The 20,675-nt window shown below is 40.2% G+C and overlaps 1 protein-coding gene across 1 annotated transcript in view; it reads left to right on the top strand.

Annotated features, from left to right (window-relative positions):
• The window catches only part of LOC131942051 (gamma-aminobutyric acid type B receptor subunit 2), a 215,606-nt gene that overhangs the window by 189,889 nt on the left and 5,042 nt on the right, over positions 1-20,675 (top strand). Inside the window, exons 7-11 of the mRNA XM_059301741.1 lie at positions 2,894-3,085; positions 15,539-15,739; positions 17,247-17,307; positions 18,330-18,480; positions 20,310-20,442. Coding sequence (XP_059157724.1) covers positions 2,894-3,085; positions 15,539-15,739; positions 17,247-17,307; positions 18,330-18,480; positions 20,310-20,442 — 738 coding nt within the window. The remainder of the gene's footprint in view (positions 1-2,893; positions 3,086-15,538; positions 15,740-17,246; positions 17,308-18,329; positions 18,481-20,309; positions 20,443-20,675) is intronic.

Genomic DNA, 20,675 nt, shown 5'->3' with positions numbered 1-20,675 from the left:
TCATTAAATATCTTACATGAAACTTGCCACTAAATCGTCCATCTCTACTGAGCCTAGCAAGGTCAGAAAATTTTACACTTTTAATAATAACTCTTTGGGTTTGTAGGGGCGGGGTAATTACAGAGAAACTTCCTGTTTGGTGTCATTTGCTTTCTATCAAAGGGGAGGGGACTTTTACCACTAACTAATCACTTGCTTGGAAAATATGATCAATTAGCAGTTAGATGAGGCGAGCATTATTTCCCGCTCAAAGATTATTTCCGCCAGATGGTGCAGCAGATGCAGTATTCGAGGCAGATGGGAATTCCTGCCGTAAAGATTTGAACTTCCTGTAGCATCTAATTGCAGGGGACCTAACTCCTGTAGCATCTAATTGCAGGGGCACCTAACTCCTGCGGCATCTAATTGCAGGGGACCTAACTCAGCATCTAATTGCAGGGGACCTAACTCCTGCAGCATTTAATTGCAGGGGCACCTAACTCCTGTAGCATCTAATTGCAGGGGACCTAACTCCTGTAGCATCTAATTGCAGGGGACCTAACTCCTGTAGCATCTAATTGCAGGGGACCTAACTCCTGTAGCATCTAATTGCAGGGGCACCTAACTCCTGTAGCATCTAATTGCAGGGGACCTAACTCCTGTAGCATCTAATTGCAGGGGACCTAACTCCTGTAGCATCTAATTGCAGGGGCACCTAACTCTTGTAGCATCTAATTGCAGGGGACCTAACTCCTGTAGCATCTAATTGCAGGGGACCTAACTCCTGTAGCATCTAATTGCATCTAATTTCTTGTATATAATTACCTTATTCCGCCCATGTGTCGTAAATCTATGACGAAAAATGTGCGTGTCTAAATTTAGCTCCAGTAGCTCACGTGATCTTTATTTATCGCTGGGGTTGCTGGAAAAATTAAACTGCTGAGCGAATAACTCGAGTGATGAAAGGCGACACGTCAATTTTTTTATCTGCTTTGTGGATCAGCTGACACCGGGGGGGGGGGGGGGGGGGGGGAGAGGTACAGTTATTATATAACTCACGATGTTAACGGAGGTTTGAGGTTGTGTTATACTTTGTTACATGGGGTGGGTTTTGGGGTTGTGTTATACTTTGTTACGTCGGGTGGGTTTTGGGGTTGTGTTATACTTTGTTACGTCGGGTGGGTTTTGGGGTTGTGTTATACTTTGTTACGTCGGGTGGGTTTTGGGGTTGTGTTATACTTTGTTACATGGGGTGGGTTTTGGGGTTGTGTTATACTTTGTTACGTGGGGTGGGTTTTGGGGTTGTGTTATACTTTGTTACATGGGGTGGGTTTTGGGGTTGTGTTATACTTTGTTACGTCGGGTGGGTTTTGGGGTTGTGTTATACTTTGTTACATGGGGTGGGTTTTGGGGTTGTGTTATACTTTGTTACGTCGGGTGGGTTTTGGGGTTGTGTTATACTTTGTTACATGGGGTGGGTTTTGGGGTTGTGTTATACTTTGTTACGTGGGGTGGGTTTTGGGGTTGTGTTATACTTTGTTACGTCGGGTGGGTTTTGGGGTTGTGTTATACTTTGTTACATGGGGTGGGTTTTGGGGTTGTGTTATACTTTGTTACGTGGGGTGGGTTTTGGGGTTGTGTTATACTTTGTTACGTCGGGTGGGTTTTGGGGTTGTGTTATACTTTGTTACATGGGGTGGGTTTTGGGGTTGTGTTATACTTTGTTACATGGGGTGGGTTTTGGGGTTGTGTTATACTTTGTTACATGGGTTGGGTTTTGGGGTTGTGTTATACTTTGTTACATGGGGTGGGTTTTGGGGTTGTGTTATACTTTGTTACGTGGGGTGGGTTTTGGGGTTGTGTTATACTTTGTTACATGGGTTGGGTTTTGGGGTTGTGTTATACTTTGTTACGTCGGGTGGGTTTTGGGGTTGTGTTATACTTTGTTACGTCGGGTGGGTTTTGGGGTTGTGTTATACTTTGTTACGTCGGGTGGGTTTTGGGGTTGTGTTATACTTTGTTACGTCGGGTGGGTTTTGGGGTTGTGTTATACTTTGTTACGTCGGCTGGGTTTTGGGGTTGTGTTATACTTTGTTACGTCGGGTGGGTTTTTAAGCTTGCAAAACCTTTAGGCTCGTTACTATTGGTGGGTGAATATGCTGAGTCAACTGGTTTTACAAATGTCAGTATTTAACCATATGTCAGTATTTATCCAAATGTCACTATTCAGCCAAGGGTCATTACTCAGACAAATGTCATTTCTCAGCCAAATGTCATTATTCAGCCAAATGTCATTATTCAGCCAAATGTCAGTATTAAGCCAAATGTCAACATTTAGCCAAATGTCAGTATTTAACCAAATGTCAGTGTTTAGCCAAATGTCATTATTCAGCCAAATGTCAGCATTTAGCCAAATGTCAGTATTTAGCCAAATGTCAGTATTTAGTCAAATTTCAGTATTTAGCCAAATGTCAGTGTTTACCCAAATGTCAGTATTCAGCCAAAATATCAGTGTTTAGCCAACTGTCAGTGTTTAGCCAACTGTCAGTATTTAGCCAACTGTCAGTATTTAGCCAAATGTCAGTGTTTAACCAACTGTCAGTGTTTAGCCAACTGTCAGTGTTTAACCAAGTGTCAGTGTTTAGCCAAATGTCACTATTCAGCCAAATGTCAGCATTTAGCCAAATGTCAGTATTTAGCCAAATGTCAGTATTTAGTCAAATGTCAGTATTTAGCCAAATGTCAGTGTTTACCCAAATGTCAGTATTCAGCCAAAATATCAGTGTTTAGCCAACTGTCAGTGTTTAGCCAACTGTCAGTATTTAGCCAACTGTCAGTATTTAGCCAAATGTCAGTGTTTAGCCAGCTGTCAGTGTTTAGTGAATGCACTGTACCGTTGTATCATTGAAGACAGGCCTACAAACACTCTATGTACGGCGTCAAGCACCAGTGGATCATCCTGGGCACCTATGACGTCGACTGGTGGCAGGTGCCTGACCCCTCCATCACCTGCACGCCTGCCGAGCTCAACGAGACCCTGCACGGGTACCTGGCCACTGACGTACTTCCGCTCAGTACCAGCAATGACGTCACGGAGTCTGGGAGAGTGAGTACATTTGTCTATTTATAGATGCGTGCGTTGTTTGAATTGTAAGCTGTTATCATTATTTTGGTTATAATTAGTCAGCTTGTGTTTATTTCACTTGTCAGTACTGTAGCTATGACTGGTCAGTGTTGTAGCTATGACTGGTCAGTACTGTAGCTATGACTGGTCAGTACTGTAGCTATGACTGGTCAGTTTTGTAGCTATGACTGGTAAGTGCATTGGTCAATATTTTTGCCATGACTGCACAGAATTTTATCTATAATTAATGACCAGACAAAATTCAGCTTGTGGATGTTCTAAAAACTCATTACCCGATGATTACTCATTTAACTATTTAAGTATTTGATTGACAATCACGATAATGAAATTAATTCTTTCAGATAACTATCTTAAGTAATGATTTGTAATACTAAACCTGGTTCCTCAAATTAACAATAAAATCATTTAAGTCACTTGTCCATGACATCGTTTTTCTTAGCTTCTAAAGCCGCTGCGTAACCAGGTGAATTTTTTGTCACGTGATTATATTTAGCACCTGCTTCACGTGACTCTATATTTAGATCTCTTGTTTTAAAGACATTTTTGGCTATCCTTTTAATACAAAAAAGTGAACATTTTTAAGACGTTAAGGACAATATTGTGGACGCCTTATAATCACACGTATGCTGGCCGCTAATTGTGATGTACTTTAATCTTGTGCTCGTGAAAACAAATTATATCGCCATTTTTGTTTTTTCTTCATTCATAAAACATGAATCACGTGGTTTAGAAATGGAACCACGTGACCGTACATTGAGATCTTGTGATCTGGCTCTTAAAATAAACAAGTCATGTGACTTCTGATTTAATCACATGACCGCAATTGAAGCTACATAAGTCGAGCCACTTTAAATAAGCTACGTGATTGGCGCCACATTCATAGTATCACACACTGAAACATTGGGCATTCCGCGTTGCCACCAGAGTTTCTTTCAGACATTTTTCTCCCGGGGGAGGCTTTTGAAACTTCCGAGGGGCGCACTTAAAATTTCTGGAGACCGAAAACTGGTTAGTCTGTAATACCTATATATGTATACGTTTTTATTTCGTCCGGAGGAGTGGTAGACGTGCTCCGGGGTGGAGGAGTGGAAGGGGAATATCTTCCTCTTCCTCCTCCCCAACCCCCCTCCCCTCGTATAGCAGATGGACGTCGGGTGACTTCTCGGCTTGTCCCCCACCAAACAAGGGTGTCAAATCATTTGACGGCTTGACAGTAACAGTTCTGCCCCCTTGGGCTGCTCTGGTGTTATTGACAGTAGAAGGGGAGACGACTGTATCGGTAGAAGGGACATAACCAAAATAGAATGGCTGAAAAAGATAATATCTATCGTGGGTTTTTTCATGTATGTATGTGTTGGTTAGAGTCTTCATATATATATATATATATATATATATATATATATATATATATATATATATATATATATATATATATATCAGAGATCGTGTGAAACATCTGGAACTCGTTATGTGAAAAAAAACATTATTTTGTCGGTCACAGACTAAGATAATAGATTTGTTTTGAATTACTAGTCTTAGTAAAAAAAGAAAAAAAAAGAAAACAGTATAATAGAAAAAAATAGAAAAAATAAAATTTATGTATACAAGTGTAATATCAACCACCGTAGCAATCCGCATACAAACATGCTGGAAAACATTTTACGAACAGTCTAACCACATAAACTTAGTAAACTTAGTAGACACCAACTTGTAACAAATATTAATTACACACATCCAAAGGTATTCACCATCCACAACAGTACTACCCACACTCTAAAGCACAAACCACACACAAAAGCACAACCCACACAACAACACTACCCACACACCTAAAGCACTTACCCACACACAAAAACCATACTCACACACAAAAGCACAACCCACACAACAACACTACCCACACACCTAAAGCACTTACCCACACACAAAAACCATACTCACACACAAAAGCACAACCCACACAACAACACTACCCACACACCTAAAGCACTTACCCACACACAAAAACCATACTCACACACTAAAGCACAACCCACACACAACAACACTACCCACACACAAAAGCGCAACCCACACACAAGCACACACATAGCAACAACACAACCCACACACAACAACACTACCCACACACAAAAGCGCAACCCACACACAAGCACACACATAGCAACAACACTACCCACACACAACAACACTATCCACTCACATATAATCTAATTTCAAACCTCCCTCGTGAGTATGTACAAACGAAAATATCAGGAAGTAAAGACGAGTGAGGTCGGCTCCTTAACCAACCCTTCCCACTCCCCTCCATCACCCCCCCCCCCCCCACCCCCCCAGACCGACTAAGTCTCCGGAGGAGGAGGAGAAAATTTGACAACCAGAAACCCCTGAGGCAACTCCCTGAAAAAATATCGATCATTCAGAGGACATGTCTTCCTCCCTCTACAGACATAGTCTGTATTATACTTTCAGAAGATATACTCTGTCTTACACTCTCAGAAGATATAGTCTGTCTTATACTTCAGAAGACTTTAATAAGACAGAGTATTCTTATTAGTCTGTCTAATTTTGTCTGCCAGTTTATGTGTCTGTATATACAAGGTCTGAGACGACTAGCAGAAAAAAAACCTCCTGATCTCGTCCATTTCTTATCGCCATATTTCAGCTGCTCTCAATTTTCCTCTCACTCACGCGGAGATGCGCATGTTGACAACGGATATGTAAAACTCTGGAACTGCGCATGCGTGCTCCAACCGGTGAACACGGTCGTAAATAAAATTGGAGAGAAGAGATATTGACTTTAGCTGTAATAGGAAGCAACAGAAACTGCATGGACTTAACCAAAGTCAAGTTTTCATCAAGTCAGCTGTATAATCTCAACACAAAGTCAAGTTTCCATCAAGTCAGCTATATAATCTCACCACAAAGTCAAGTTTTCATCAAGTCAGCTATATAATCTCAACACAAAGTCAAGTTTTCACCAAGTCAGTATATAATCTCACCACAAAGTCAAGTTTTCATCAAGTCAGCTATATAATCTCAACTCACCTAAACACTTTTACCGTCTTAACTAGATATGGTCTAGATCTAGTTCTTGAAAAAAAAATGTCTTAACTTTTTCTGTGTTTTAGTGGTCAGAAACTTGACATGGTCAACTCCTTAGGACAAGAAATCTTGACATCGACAAATCACCAGGATAAGAGTCATGGAGTGGACATATTCTTGGGATAAAGATTTTTGGCTTGGTCAAATCCTTAGGACAAAAGGCTTACTAATTAATTATGTTAAATCGTGCAGTATAGACATATAGCTACATGTGTCTTTGCACTGAGTGATGGGCATTGGTACTTACCTACAAGGTACAAACGATGATGAGTGCGGGTATTGACCTGTATATGACCTCTACAACCTATGATTATGGTACCATAATTGACCTGTGTATGACACCCATGACCTGTAAATGACCTCTACGACCTGTATATGACAACTATGACCTGTATATGACCTACGACCTATGACCGTATGGTACCATGACTGTCTACTGTATTGAGGCGGGTTTACCCATAAGACCCTGCGACATTTCCCCCCCCCCCCCCATCAAACAGATCTTCGCCCCTCAGGGCGTCGTTAAAATGTCTCGTTAAAATGTTCATTAGCGGTGAGTTAATTTAACGAGCCCTAGGGTCACGCCCCCTTAAAAAACAGATGCGAACCCTCAAGGGGACTTTTATCACAACTAATCAAATTATTCTTGGTGAAACTGATTTTATCACCATCAATCAAATTATTGTTAGTGAAACTGATTTTATCACCAGCAAACAATTTTTTTTTGTGATACTGACTTTATCACCAGCAATCAAAATTCCCATGGTGAAAATGACTTTATTATAGACAATTAAATAATTTTTGGTGAAACAGACTCCATCACAAGCAAACAAATTATTCCCGATAAATGTAGTTGCTTTTTTTTTTTACTGCTACTTGTGTTATCTATTGTTACATTTAATAACCCTCTAAAAACGCTGATCTGCATAAGGATGGTTCCAAGCAGCGGCGTAGCGAGGTCGGGTGTCACCCGGTGCGGCACTTAATGGTGTCACCCCCAGAGGCGTAGCGACCCTTCCGGGGACAAACTTTCAATTTTCGATTTACCCCCCCCCCCCCCTCAACTTTTCGATTCGCACATCTTAAAAGACTATTTAACACTCGAAATAATCACTTAATTAAACGGAATTATCATTTTTCTCTATATATTTTGCTATTTTTTGCCTTGGTGTCACCCCACTAAATGGTGTCACCCGGTGCGAACGAAAGTCGCGAGTTCGGGTCCATTGCTAGAGTAGCAGCACATCTTTGAGTGCACCCGTGCACCCAACTTGGGTGGGTAGTTGAATTACGTTAGGGGAGGTGCAGGCGGATGGGCGTAGTGCTGACCACAATACCCTTTCAAATGCCAAGGTCACAGCGACGGGTGAACTCTACTTCACCTGCGCCGTCGTTTGCCAGGTCGGAAGGGAACTTAACTATTATTACACGGTCAATTCCATCACTCCAAATACCCCACACACCCCACTCCCTCACTTCACCCCTACCCAACTCCCCCCCAACCCCCATCCAACCAACCACCCCACACATCCTCACTTCACCCCAACCCCCCCCCCAACCCCCCCCCCCCCCCCCCCCAACCCCCCACCCCCTGCCCTGCGCATGAAAACGAGCAGATCTTCTGAACTCGTCTGGACTGCGCGCGCTGACCTAGTTGGACAAACACCGGAAACAATTACCCACGTGATCGTTTGTTGTCCCCGGAACCTCGATTGGCCGGTATCTAAGTCACGTGACGTTGGCCTGACGTGACCAATCAGAGTGTCGCTCTGTTAGGTTAGGCCAATGGGAGACTCGGCAATCGAATGCCGATACTAACAAGTTTAAACGCTGGTATCAATTCACGGAACTGAACAAACTCAGGGTGGTTTTTTTCTCCTTTAGTCTTAAAACTTTGGCTCTCGACCGACATACTCGAACAACTGTGTACACACTGCCAGCCCAATGTGGTTACTGTACCGACATACTCGAACAACTGTGTACACACTGCCAGCCCAATGTGGTTACTGTACCGACATACTCGTACAACTGTGTACACACTGCCGGCCCAATGTGGTTACTGTACCGACATACTCGTACAACTGTGTACACACTGCCGGCCCCAATGTGGTTACTGTACCGACATACTCGTACAACTGTGTACACACTGCCGGCCCAATGTGGTTACTGTACCGACATACTCGTACAACTGTGTACACACTGCCGGCCCCAATGTGGTTACTGTACCGACATACTCGTACAACTGTGTACACACTGCCGGCCCAATGTGGTTACTGTACCGACATACTCGTACAACTGTGTACACACTGCCGGCCCCAATGTGGTTACTGTACCGACATACTCGTACAACTGTGTACACACTGCCGGCCCCAATGTGGTTACTGTACCGACATACTCGTACAACTGTGTACACACTGCCGGCCCAATGTGGTTACTGTACCGACATACTCGTACAACTGTGTACACACTGCCGGCCCCAATGTGGTTACTGTACCGACATACTCGTACAACTGTGTACACACTGCCGGCCCCAATGTGGTTACTGTACCGACATACTCGTACAACTGTGTACACACTGCCGGCCCCAATGTGGTTACTGTCTCTAAAGTCAATCATTGTTTTTTGGACGTGTACCAATCGAACTCAAGTTCAAAGAAGTCGTACATAAATGGCATCATTCAAATTTAGTTGATTGATTTTTAGCCTCTGTCGCTTGTCATCATTTGCAAAACAATTTCCCTACATTTTTCTTCTTCGTTCTTAAATATATTTATGTCAGGGGATTCAGATAAGTCCAACGTCGTGGATGAACTGGACTGTGGTCTCCAGATCTGCGGCCACCCCATACAGTTTATCCTTGAGTGAGGTGTATTGGGGCCAGAGTTTAGACTGCGTCTTATTGCAGCACCCCCCCCCCCTAAAACGGCGTTACTAAACCACTTTACCAAACCCAAAGACTGAGAGTTTATTCTACCTGAACTAGTAATTACCCGTCTTAGAGTTGGGTTGTTGTTGTGGTTTTTTTTTTCTCGCTCTGCGCATGTTGCCTATGTGGTAAATCAAACATAAAAGATTCAAACACAAACACACACAGTCGCAGACCTCAAAACCTAACACCCCACCACCCTACCACCAGCTTCATCCATTTCTTGTAGTTTAAAACCCCTCTTGTATTGATCAACTCGCGGCTTGCAATTGATGTCCAACAAAAATGGCCACCTGGGACCTACACCCAAAATGTCACCTGGGACCTACACCCAAAATGTCACCAAATACATTTCGTGTAAATCTCCGTCTACGCCACCCCAGAATAGCAGACGACAATTGTCGTAAGACCGCCCAAAAGTTTCAATTCCAATTTCAATTTTTCTTCCACCGTCACCGTCTCACTGACTTTGATCCCCCTAATTCTCTCCCCTGATTCTCCCCGAACGAACCTCGTTTTCGTCTGTCTGTAAAACATACAATTGTCTGCCTATAAAACATACAATTGTCTGTCTCCCAGACTCCTCCGCGGCCGGTGCTTGTAAGACTCGCTAACCAACCACGTGACCGATACGGGCTGACCCCTGGGGGGGGGGGGTGTTCGATCAGTCAATAGCCGGACGGTACTCGCTACACTATAGAAAACAAGAAGTTAATTGAGTTAATGCCCCTGGTTGGTCGTGAGAAGGGGAGGCTGGGGTGGTGTGGAGGTGGTGTGGAAGTGGTATGGAAGTAATGTAGAGGTGGTGTAGAGGTGGTGTATCTGTTACACCGTTCGTGTGTATACAATACAAATATACCTTTACACATTGGGGAAATATCTAAGAAATCAATTCAAACCTAGTTGTAACTTTACTTTTACATCTGAAGAGTTCCATTTCCTACGGTGTGTAGTCTATGGGGACGATGAAGCAGATTTCATCTGTTTCTATGATCTGGATATATAGCTATGAACGTGTCATTATGTGTAGTGATAGTGTGGTCAGCAATATGTCCAGCCGCTTTCGTTTTTACTCACTAGAAATCGGGTACCCATTAAAGCTGAGAACTCAGCTATTTTCTAAGCTCACACATAAACCTAGCTTTAATTTTTTTTTTTTTTACAAACGTCAAAATGACTACATGTATGGCAGTGCCCGAAACTTCTAATTGCATGCAGCCATACAATGTCTGCAGCTATGGAATAACTACAGCCACAGCAATACACGAAGCCCCACAATACCTACAATCTAAACCATAATTAGGACAATCATATATCTTTAATCAGCACTGTCTATAGGCTACAAGTACATAAACATATTTTTTAAAACAATAAGCCCCAAATCAATTTTTTTATTCAATAGCACAATCATCTTTATGTAGGTATCAAAATAATTGTAACCTAGTTGAAGAAAATGTACACAACATTGATCTTTGCATATCTAATACAGTAAATAAACCATTTTATTAATGGATGAAGAGATGCAACAGGGCTGCCAATCCTTAAAAAAATATTTTCAGAAACAAAAGTGTATTTTGTAATTGGATATTGTCCGTGACATTTAACATTGATAAGTCCAAATTAATATTAACAAAAATTAGCATAATGATGTTAATTGTCTACATTACTTATAGTAAATTTATTTTTCAAAGAAATGGACAAATTGTTACATGTCTACATCAGAGGCGTAGCGAGGGGGGCGGGGGGGGGGGGGACACATGTCCCCGGGCGCCGACCTCAGGGTGGGGCGCCAAATTGAAAGTTTGAGGGGAAGGGGTGCAAATGAAAAGTTCGAGGGGGATGCAAATCGAAAGTTTGTCTCCGGGCGCCGGGAAGGGTCGATACGCCTCTGGTCTACATCCTGGTGGGCCACAGAGCCACAATCTAAAATTAGCAATAACTGTTCATGACATTTAAACCAATGATTAAAGATGTTTTCTCCTACTGACAAGAATGGGATCATGCATGTTCTGATGTTTGGACCCTGCATATTTCTTGAATATTTTTTTAGAACTAGATCAAGATAGGAATTTTTAAAAATAACTGATCCAGGTAAACCAACTTGTTCAGCTGTAAACTTTTGTCTTGCTATTTCCCAGTATTTCCACTGGTAAGATCTCAAATTTTTACTCATACCTTGATTTAGACTCAAATACCTGCCTATATTTCATGAAAAACAACACATCTAGGTTTCAACAAATGTTTATGCGCGATCAGTCTTTCATCTATAATAATTATAAGCCCCAAATCAAGCAGCCTACTGCTACAGATATTGACACAGAAAATCAAATTATTTGTCAAACATCAAATTCAGGTTAGGAAAAGACAAACCGTTTTCAGATACTGTTTCACAAATTAGTTTATCACGAGCTGACGTAGTATACGCCGCCATCTAGTTGTTTTATCTTCTGCTTATCAGCAATTCATAATTTATTAATTCAACACTACCCCCATCCCTCTCCTGCACAGTGAACGCAGCCGTTTACAGACAAAGAAAAGATCAATAAGAAATTGTTACCTCCCCTTCGTTTCAAATCGTTTAATACTAAATTATCTGTCCTTAATAGCCGTCACTAACTCGGCTCTACGATTGTAAACATTCAGATGAACCACAGCTCACCTGACAGTGGGGATGAGGTGGTGGTAAGCTGCGTGGTGTTTTCTATGGTCTTCATGAAGAGAACTATATATATAGATTTTCGCGTAAGGTTCCAAATAAAACGTCTAATGACAGTAAATTCTGTTAGACAGCAGTACTTCTGGGGCGATTTTCTGACGGGAAAAACACCAGATATTTTCAAATATTAATTTTAATATTGGAACCGGAAGTAGTAGTTTTATAAACAAATTGTATCAGCCGTGTGTTTACCCTAGTATCAACACTGTAAAAACAGGTATCAACAGTGTATCAACAGAGTATCAACAGAGTATCAACAAGGTATCAACAGGGTATCAACAGTGTATCAGGGGCGGAACTACAGTGCCGCCAGACCCCGCAATGCGGGGGGGCCCGGACCGAATGGGGGCCCAAAAATCCCGGCTAAATTATTTAAAAAAATAAAATAAAATAAATTTAAAAAAAAAAAAAAAAAAAAAAAGGTGGAGGTCGAGTTATCTTTCTTCTACATTTACAAAAAAAACACGATAGTCGGCAAACGTCTTTGAAAAAAATGTACAGACTATAGCTCGAGAGACCGCCAGACATATAGACAACTTCAAAGACGCCGGGGCGGAACTACAGTGCCGCCAGACACCGCAATGCGGGGGAGGGGGGCAAACCGATTGGGGGCCCAAAAATCCTGGCTAAATTATTTTTTTTTAAAAATGTAAAAAAAAAATTAAAACAAAAAAAATTTTTTTTTTTTTTTTTTAAAATTAGATGGAGGTCGAGTTATCTTTCTTCTACAGTTACAAAAAAACACGATAGTCGGCAAACGTCTTTGAAAAAAATGTACAGAATATAGCTCGAGAGACCGCCAGACATATAGACAACTTCAAAGACGTAGCCTATATATATATATATATATATATATATATATATATATATATATATATATATATATATATATATATATATATATATATATATGATTGTGCGTTTAAACTACTGGCCTGGACTCTACAAAAAATATAATTATTTATTTCGATGTCATACATTTATAATTGCGTTCATCTTTACTTTAACAACTGTATCAATAAACTTGTGAACGTTTAAGTTATCTCCCTTTAGCGAAGCATCTGAAGTTTTTGCCGGCACGCTTTGAAATCGGGCTGGGGAAATGTTGCGGCGACTATTCTGGTCTTCTAGACGACCGGAAAAAGTCGGCACTATTGATGTAGATGTTTATCGGCACTTTCTAGTCCCCTTCCCTTGAACCTTCCCAACTCTCACCCCTCCCCCCTCACCCCCCTCTCACCCCTACCCCTCACCTCTACCCCTCACCACACCCTTACTCTTACAATAAGATGTAATGCATAGATTAACGAACCGTCTATGAACTACTGAACTGTAAACTGACCACTTCTGCACATTTTGTTAAAGACACTAGTCAGTAGTTGTTCATTTACCTGATGAAGTATTTTGTTGACGAGTCTAATTCACACAACAAGGAAGGTAAGGCTCGTCTTTATATTATTAATTGTTTTATAATTAGTACACGTATTAATTGAACATTAGTTATTAACACTAAATACATTAAAGTTAATCAAATTTAGGATACAATAATCTAGCTTTTAAGCCTAAAAACAACCAAAAGATCTATATCACCTTTGAATGTATTAATGTTTAATGTCATGTTTAGCCCGTAACGGGGAGGGGTTATATTCGGTTATAATATGGGTGGGTCTTTGGCAGTGTTTCTTCCAGACTTTTTTTTTCGGGAGGGGCGGGGGGTTCGGACCGCACCGGGTGACACCATTTAGGGGGGTGACACCAAGGCAAAAAATAGCAAAATATATAGAGAAAAACTCGAGGGGGGGTGCAAATCGAAAGTTTGAGGGGGGTGCAAATCGAAAACTTGAGGGGGGGGGGGGTGCAAATCGAAAACTTGAGGAGGGGGGTGCAAATCGAAAATTTGAAAGTTTGTCCCTGGGAAGGGTCTCTATGGCTCTGGGGGGGTGACACCATTAAGTGCCGCACCGGGTGACACCCGACCTCGCTACGCCACTGCACCCGATATATATATATATATATATATATATATATATATAAATATATATATATATATATATATATATATATATATATATATATATATATATATATATATATATATATATATATATATATATATATATATATATATATATATATATATATATATATATATATATATATACATATATATACATATAGATATATATATATAGGGGCCTAAAAAAAAATTTTTGCGGGGGGGCCATTTTTTTCTAGTTCCGCCACTGCAGTGTATCACAGTATCAACACACAACTTGACCTTCTCACACCGGAAACACACCCCTACTTATCTATATCATGCGGCCATTAATTACACCAACCAATCGCGAGAGAGTAAAGTATCAGCCAATCATCTTCTCCCTAGCCCACACTACTACTACACTTCTGAATCCTAAGGCATATTTGCCATGACCCCCACCCCAGCCGTACCCCATCCCCCGGGGCACGGGGATAATCCTCTCTCTAATTAGGATCCACATAGACCTGTGTTGCTACTAGCGCTACTAGTCAACGTGGGCAGACGACAAATTGAGGAGCCACTGGCTTTTTTGTACCGGACGATATTAATACATCCGGGTATCGATTTAAAAACTAACTCTAACGTGAAACTAATCCAAAGCATTTCTTCAATATAAACTTAAATATAAACTTACGAGCCGACCCGCGACGTAGCATACGCCGCTATGTAGTTGTTTTATTTTCTATTTTTCAGTAATTCATAATTTGTGAATTCGACACTACCAATGCTGAGACTGAAATTATTTTGCTTTAAAACACTATCAGTAGCTGAAGGACGATTATCCTCACCCTCACTTTCCACTCCTCCCATCCTCCCCCCCCCACCCCCCCCCACCCCCCCCCCACCACCCCCCCCCCCCCCCCCCGCGTGAAAGCAGCCGAAAGTAATGGATACATTTTGAAAAATGGGATGTTAAATCACTCGTAATAAACTTGCTAATGTCAACGTTAATCTTATCCTTAATTAACCCAAATGGTAACCCAGATCCTGCCGAATGTCTAACCCTAATGACGACATTCAGACTATACCTGCGATAACATTACTAATAACAAATTCAGATTGATTTTGAATTTTTTTCATAATTTTGAATGGTTTGCTATGTAAAATGGCTGATTATATGGAATGGTTGACCTTTTAGAGTGGTTGGCCGTTTAGAATGGTTGGCCGTTTAGAATGTTTGGCCATTTAGAATGGTTGGCCATTTAAGTCGTTAGATGAACAGGTGCTACAACTAGTTTACACATTTTAAAAACAAAATAAAACAAAAATTAATGAAATACAAATACAAATGTGAATTTCTCTATAAATCAGTTCTCAAAGCACCTAATCGCGATTAGTTTTGACGGGTTTGTAAAGGGGGGGGGGAGGGGGAAGAGAAATCTGAATATGTTGTATAATATGAAGTGAAGCTGTCTAACTATATATAACATAACTCTTGTTTTTGAGTGAGTATACAAAAATTTCATGTTTGTGTTATATAACCAGTGCGCGATCTCTTTATGTTGTTTATGTGAGCGGTCTTTATGTGACAATATTTACATAGTAGGCTTACATTTTTTAATTGGAATCTTACGTTAACCATAACCTAACCCAATGTGTTTCTGCCCCTCCCCCATCCCCCCCACCCAGACATCGTCAGAGTACCAGCAGCTGTACGACGAAGCCCGGGGGTCGGAGTACAGCAAGTACCACGGCTACGCCTATGACGGCGTCTGGGTCATCGCCAAGGCGTTGGACCGTCTCCTGGAGGACACGCCCCTGTCCGCTGACCTCTTCCGGGGTCATGCGGTGGGGAGGGTGCTCAACGATACAGGGTTCATGGGGGTCACGGTAAGTGGGTCAATGGGGTTATGGTGAATGGGTCAATGGGGGTCACGGTAAGTGGGTCAATGGGGGTCACGGTAAGTGGATCAATTGGGTCACGGTAAGTGGGTCAATGGGGTCACGGTAAGTGGGTCAATTGGGTCACGGTAAGTGGGTCAATGGGGTCATGGTGAATAGGTCATGGAGGTCACGCTAAGTGGTGGGATGGGGTCATTGTAGATGGATTTTTGGGGTCACTGTAAGTGGGCTAATTGGGTCACGGTTAATGGACTAATAAGGGTCTCGGTGAGTGGGCTTATGGAGGTCACATTAATCAGGCTAATGTGGGGAATATATATACCTAGAGGACTAGGATGAACACATTAATTAATGGATGCCGGGTTTGTTTAGTGCTGGGGCGTATCGGGTGGGTGATGGCTGCTGGGTGATTGGGGTCGGGTGATGGGAGGGTCAAGGTTTTGTTTGTTTACAGACGGACTTGGACCATATCAACACTTGTATTGCTGTAAAACCCGAGGTCAAATTGATGTAGAGTTGAACACAATAGGGGCACTCTGTGTTGAGTGCCCTCCCCTTAATGGTCTTTTTAATTACATATACTCTAAATAATGCCTACAACATCCATTAAACTTTTACGAGGTTAAATTTTAGAGTGCCTTGATAGATCTGAAATAGTCTAGCGCGTTAATTTTATATATATATATATATATATATATATATATATACATATATATATATATATATATATATATATATATATATATATATATATATATATATATATATATATATATATATATATATATATATATATATATATATATATATATATATATATATATATATATATATATATATATATATATATATATATATATACAGTCGACCTACATCAATACTTACCCAATTAAAATTTTAAAATCTTATTACAGCGAATATTTTTTTTAAATTGTGCTCATTAAATTCGAATTAGCTTAATTAGTGACGACCAAGTAAATTGCTCGGGCAGGAAAAAAAACATTTTCATTGAGCTAAGAAAACTAAACTTTGTATAAGTAGTTGCACTTAGTGGCATCTTCAGTACAATGTACTGTTATACCTCGTTATAACAGTATTAAAACATTTCTTTATTTTTCATTCATTTAACATTTCTATATGATAGCACATTTGTATAGACCTGTCTATCTACAATGGATTTTTAATGTAGTCTTGAAGATGTAGTTTACCTTTTAAGCGATTTAAACCAGTGTCGTAGCCAGGAATTGGTCATAGGAGACGTTCAAATATGTTTCCATATGTACAAAGTCATATGAATATATATATATATATATATATATATATATATATATATATATATATATATATATATATATATATATATATATATATAAGAGAGTGAATCCATGGGAGGGGTTATAACTCCCCCTAACCCCCCCCCCCTTGCCTACGCCACTGATTTAAACGTTTCCTTCTGTCTTTCGTTCAAACTCTTCTTTTCGTCCTCCTATCTAAGGGTAGAGTCCAGTTTACAAATGGCGACCGTGTGGGCAGCATGACCATCCTGCAGATGATGCGTGAGTAGTTTATATATGTGTGCTCATCCTGACCTTCACCTTCACAGTCTATAGTTTGTGCTTTTCTTGACCACACATATACACAGACACATACACTCTTACCCCCACACACACTTAAATCCACACACTAAAACTCACTTTTTTAACCACAGATAATTAGATCCACCCTACCCACAAACACTAAAACCCACACTTTTTTAACCATAGATATTCACCCCCAGCCCCCCCCCCCCGTCCCCCAAGCCACACTCACTTAAACTCACACCCTCACCCACACTTAAACCCACACCCCTGCGCACACTTAAACCCACACCCTCACCCACACTTAAACCCACACCCCTGCCCACACTTAAACCCACACACTTACCCACACTTAAACCCACACCCTTACCCACCGTTAATCTTCAGGAAACATTTTTTATTAGGATCATTAACAGACTCATTTTTATTCCAATCACACGAATATTCAATAAAAACGCCTTTCCTTAAAATCCCAATTAATGAAATCAATTTTTAACAAAATATACAATCAGCAATTTTCACCCTTTTTTATTCCTCTTTTTCAAATGTCATCCAAATGTAGCCTATAAAAAAATTCATCTGGATTGGAAAACTTGTTTAAAATGTTAACACATTTAAACTTAAATTGTATTCAATATAAATTAGACCTATATGTCTCGATTTAGTTCTTTCAATAGCCAGCTAGTACTGAAATATTTCCTGCTGACCCCCCCCCCCCCCCTCTGTCCCTAGATGGTAAAATGGTAAAGGTAGGCGAGTACCATGCTGCCACAGACATCCTTGACCTTTCAGTTGGCGAACCAATTTTCTGGCCAGGTACGTTAGTTCCAGGGTCCTTGACCTTTGTTTTGTACTGACATTTTTTTTTAAAATTGATTATGGTAGTTAATTGGTTAAAGATGAACAGCTCTTGAGAAGAAAATAGATCTTTTGTACCTAATGAATGAGTAATTTAAAACTTCATTAAGAGTTGTGTTTTTTTGTGTCTCCCCCCCCCCCAGACGGCAAGCCCCCCGTGGACAGGAGTATCAAGATAGAGGAGCTGCGTCACGTCTCCTTCCCCGTGTACATCGGCTTCGTTGTCATGGCAGCGCTTGGCATCACAATGGCCGTCCTCTTTCTGGCACTCAATATACGGTTTCGACGTCACAGGTAGTTTTAGTATACAGCCAGGTGTTGTTATACTGCAGGTAGTTTTAGTATACAGCCAAGTGTTCTGTTATATAGCAGGTAGCTTTAGTATTCAGCCAGGTGTTGTGTTATACCACAGGTAGTTTTAGTATACAGCCAGGTGTTCTGTTATATAGCAGGTAGTTTTAGTATACAGCCAGGTGTTGTTATATAGCAGGTAGTTTTAGTATACAGCCAGGTGTTGTTATATAGCAGGTAGTTTTAGTATACAGCCAGGTGTTGTTATATAGCAGGTAGTTTTAGTATACAACCAGGTGTTGTTATATAGCAGGTAGTTTAGTATATAGCCAGGTGTGGTTATACAGCAGGTAATTTTACTGTATAGCTGGTGTTCTGTTACTTATCAGGTAGTTTATGTTATATACCTCCAACACATCACATATAAGTTAACCTCTATACCAGCACAAGTCATTTGAAAGCGGACAAAGCACTATCGGGATCTTGAAACAAGTTGATTGTACTTTAAACAAAGACATCTTCTCAGTTTGACACAAAAAAATGGCTGAGTAAAATATTTAATACCCCTTGAGAGATGATTTCAAGAATTTTTATGCCGTCCATTCCGACACAAAAACCCCATTTTGCGTCCATTACTGAAAAATATTCCACATTATTTTAATTTCCGTAGAAGAATCGAAAAGCCATTTTTATTAATTATCATCATTGTAACAATCTCATTCAATTTCTCATAATTACGATGGGAAAACACAAATTGTAATTATACCTCCGGGTTTCCAGACTGATATTTCAGAGCGGGAATATTCTCGACTCACCCCAGAGGTTTCCCCGTAAGCCCGGAGCTTGTTTCATTTAGTTGTGATGTTGTTTGCTTGTTTGCTTTGTTTTTTTCTGCGCAGTTTTCTACATCATATCAATGCGCAATGTTAAGCTTTATCATTCTTCATATAATGTTTTTCCCACTCGCCTTTTCTTTCGGTTATAGATGATGTTATTCTGTACATGAATGTACACCTTGTTAAAAGGAACATTCATTTGGTTTTAAAAATTTAAAAATAAAAATAATTCTTACTTTAAAAAGAGCAGCCGGGTTAAAAACTAGTCAGAAAGAAAGCCGGGAGTAAAAGAAATAACATTTAAATTTCTGGAAGCTTCCAGAATTAGATGCAAGTTATCGAGTGCTGTTCGGTCTGAGAGGACTTGCAGGAAGATGTTGAGAGAAATATTTGTGTAACAAGTTATCGATTAGTGTCGCCTCGTTGTTTTCTCCGAGACTGTCGGTTTTGTCGTTCCGGAAATCTTCCATCCAGGTCGGTTTTAGATCAGGGTGGGGCGGGGGGGGGGGGTGTATGATTTGTTTTACAAAAATAATTGCGATTTAATAACTGAAAGAAAAGCTTGCACAGGACATGATGTTTATTTGTGTATCATCTCATCTTTTTTTCGTTCGAGCCCAAAACACAAGGGGCAGATGAAGTAGAGTTTATCTATTTCAATGACCTGTTTGTTACAAGCTTTTTCCTACTTCTCTAAGTTCTCCCTTAATTGTGGATGACGGTAGAAGTTTGTGTTCGCCAATTTTTGTCATTTACTTACAACTCATGAATGGCGATGGCTTACATATTTTATATATATATATATATATATATATATATATATATATATATATATATATATATATATATATATATATATATATATATATATATATATATATATATATATATATATATATATATATATATATATATATATATATATATATATATATATATATATATATATATATATAAAGAGAGAGAGAGAGAGACTATATAAATATGTATATATAGGTACATCAAGATGTCCAGTCCCAACATGAACAATCTGATCATCATCGGCTGCATCTTGTGCTACATGTCAATCTTCCTGCTGGGGGCGGAGCCAGGTCACAATAACAGAACACTCTTCAGCTATTGGTGCATTGTAAGTAGGTCACAGTCTATTTTTAGAAAACTTCACTTTAAAGAGAGAAAAAGAAAACAATAAAATGCTCATGTTTTTTGTTAATTGGGCTGTAGGACACCACCCAACCGCCCAACCACCCAACCACCCAGCCACCCAACCACCCAACCACCCAGCCACTCAACCACCCAACCACTATATCCTAACCTACACGTAACCCATAAGCCAATCATAACCTGTTGACCGACTAAGCC

This window comes from Physella acuta, unplaced genomic scaffold (genome assembly GCF_028476545.2).
Source record: "Physella acuta isolate Inbredline_101_S28 unplaced genomic scaffold, ASM2847654v3 ptg000033l, whole genome shotgun sequence".
NCBI classification, from domain to species: domain Eukaryota; kingdom Metazoa; phylum Mollusca; class Gastropoda; family Physidae; genus Physella; species Physella acuta.
This window is presented reverse-complemented; position numbering and strand designations above follow the sequence as displayed.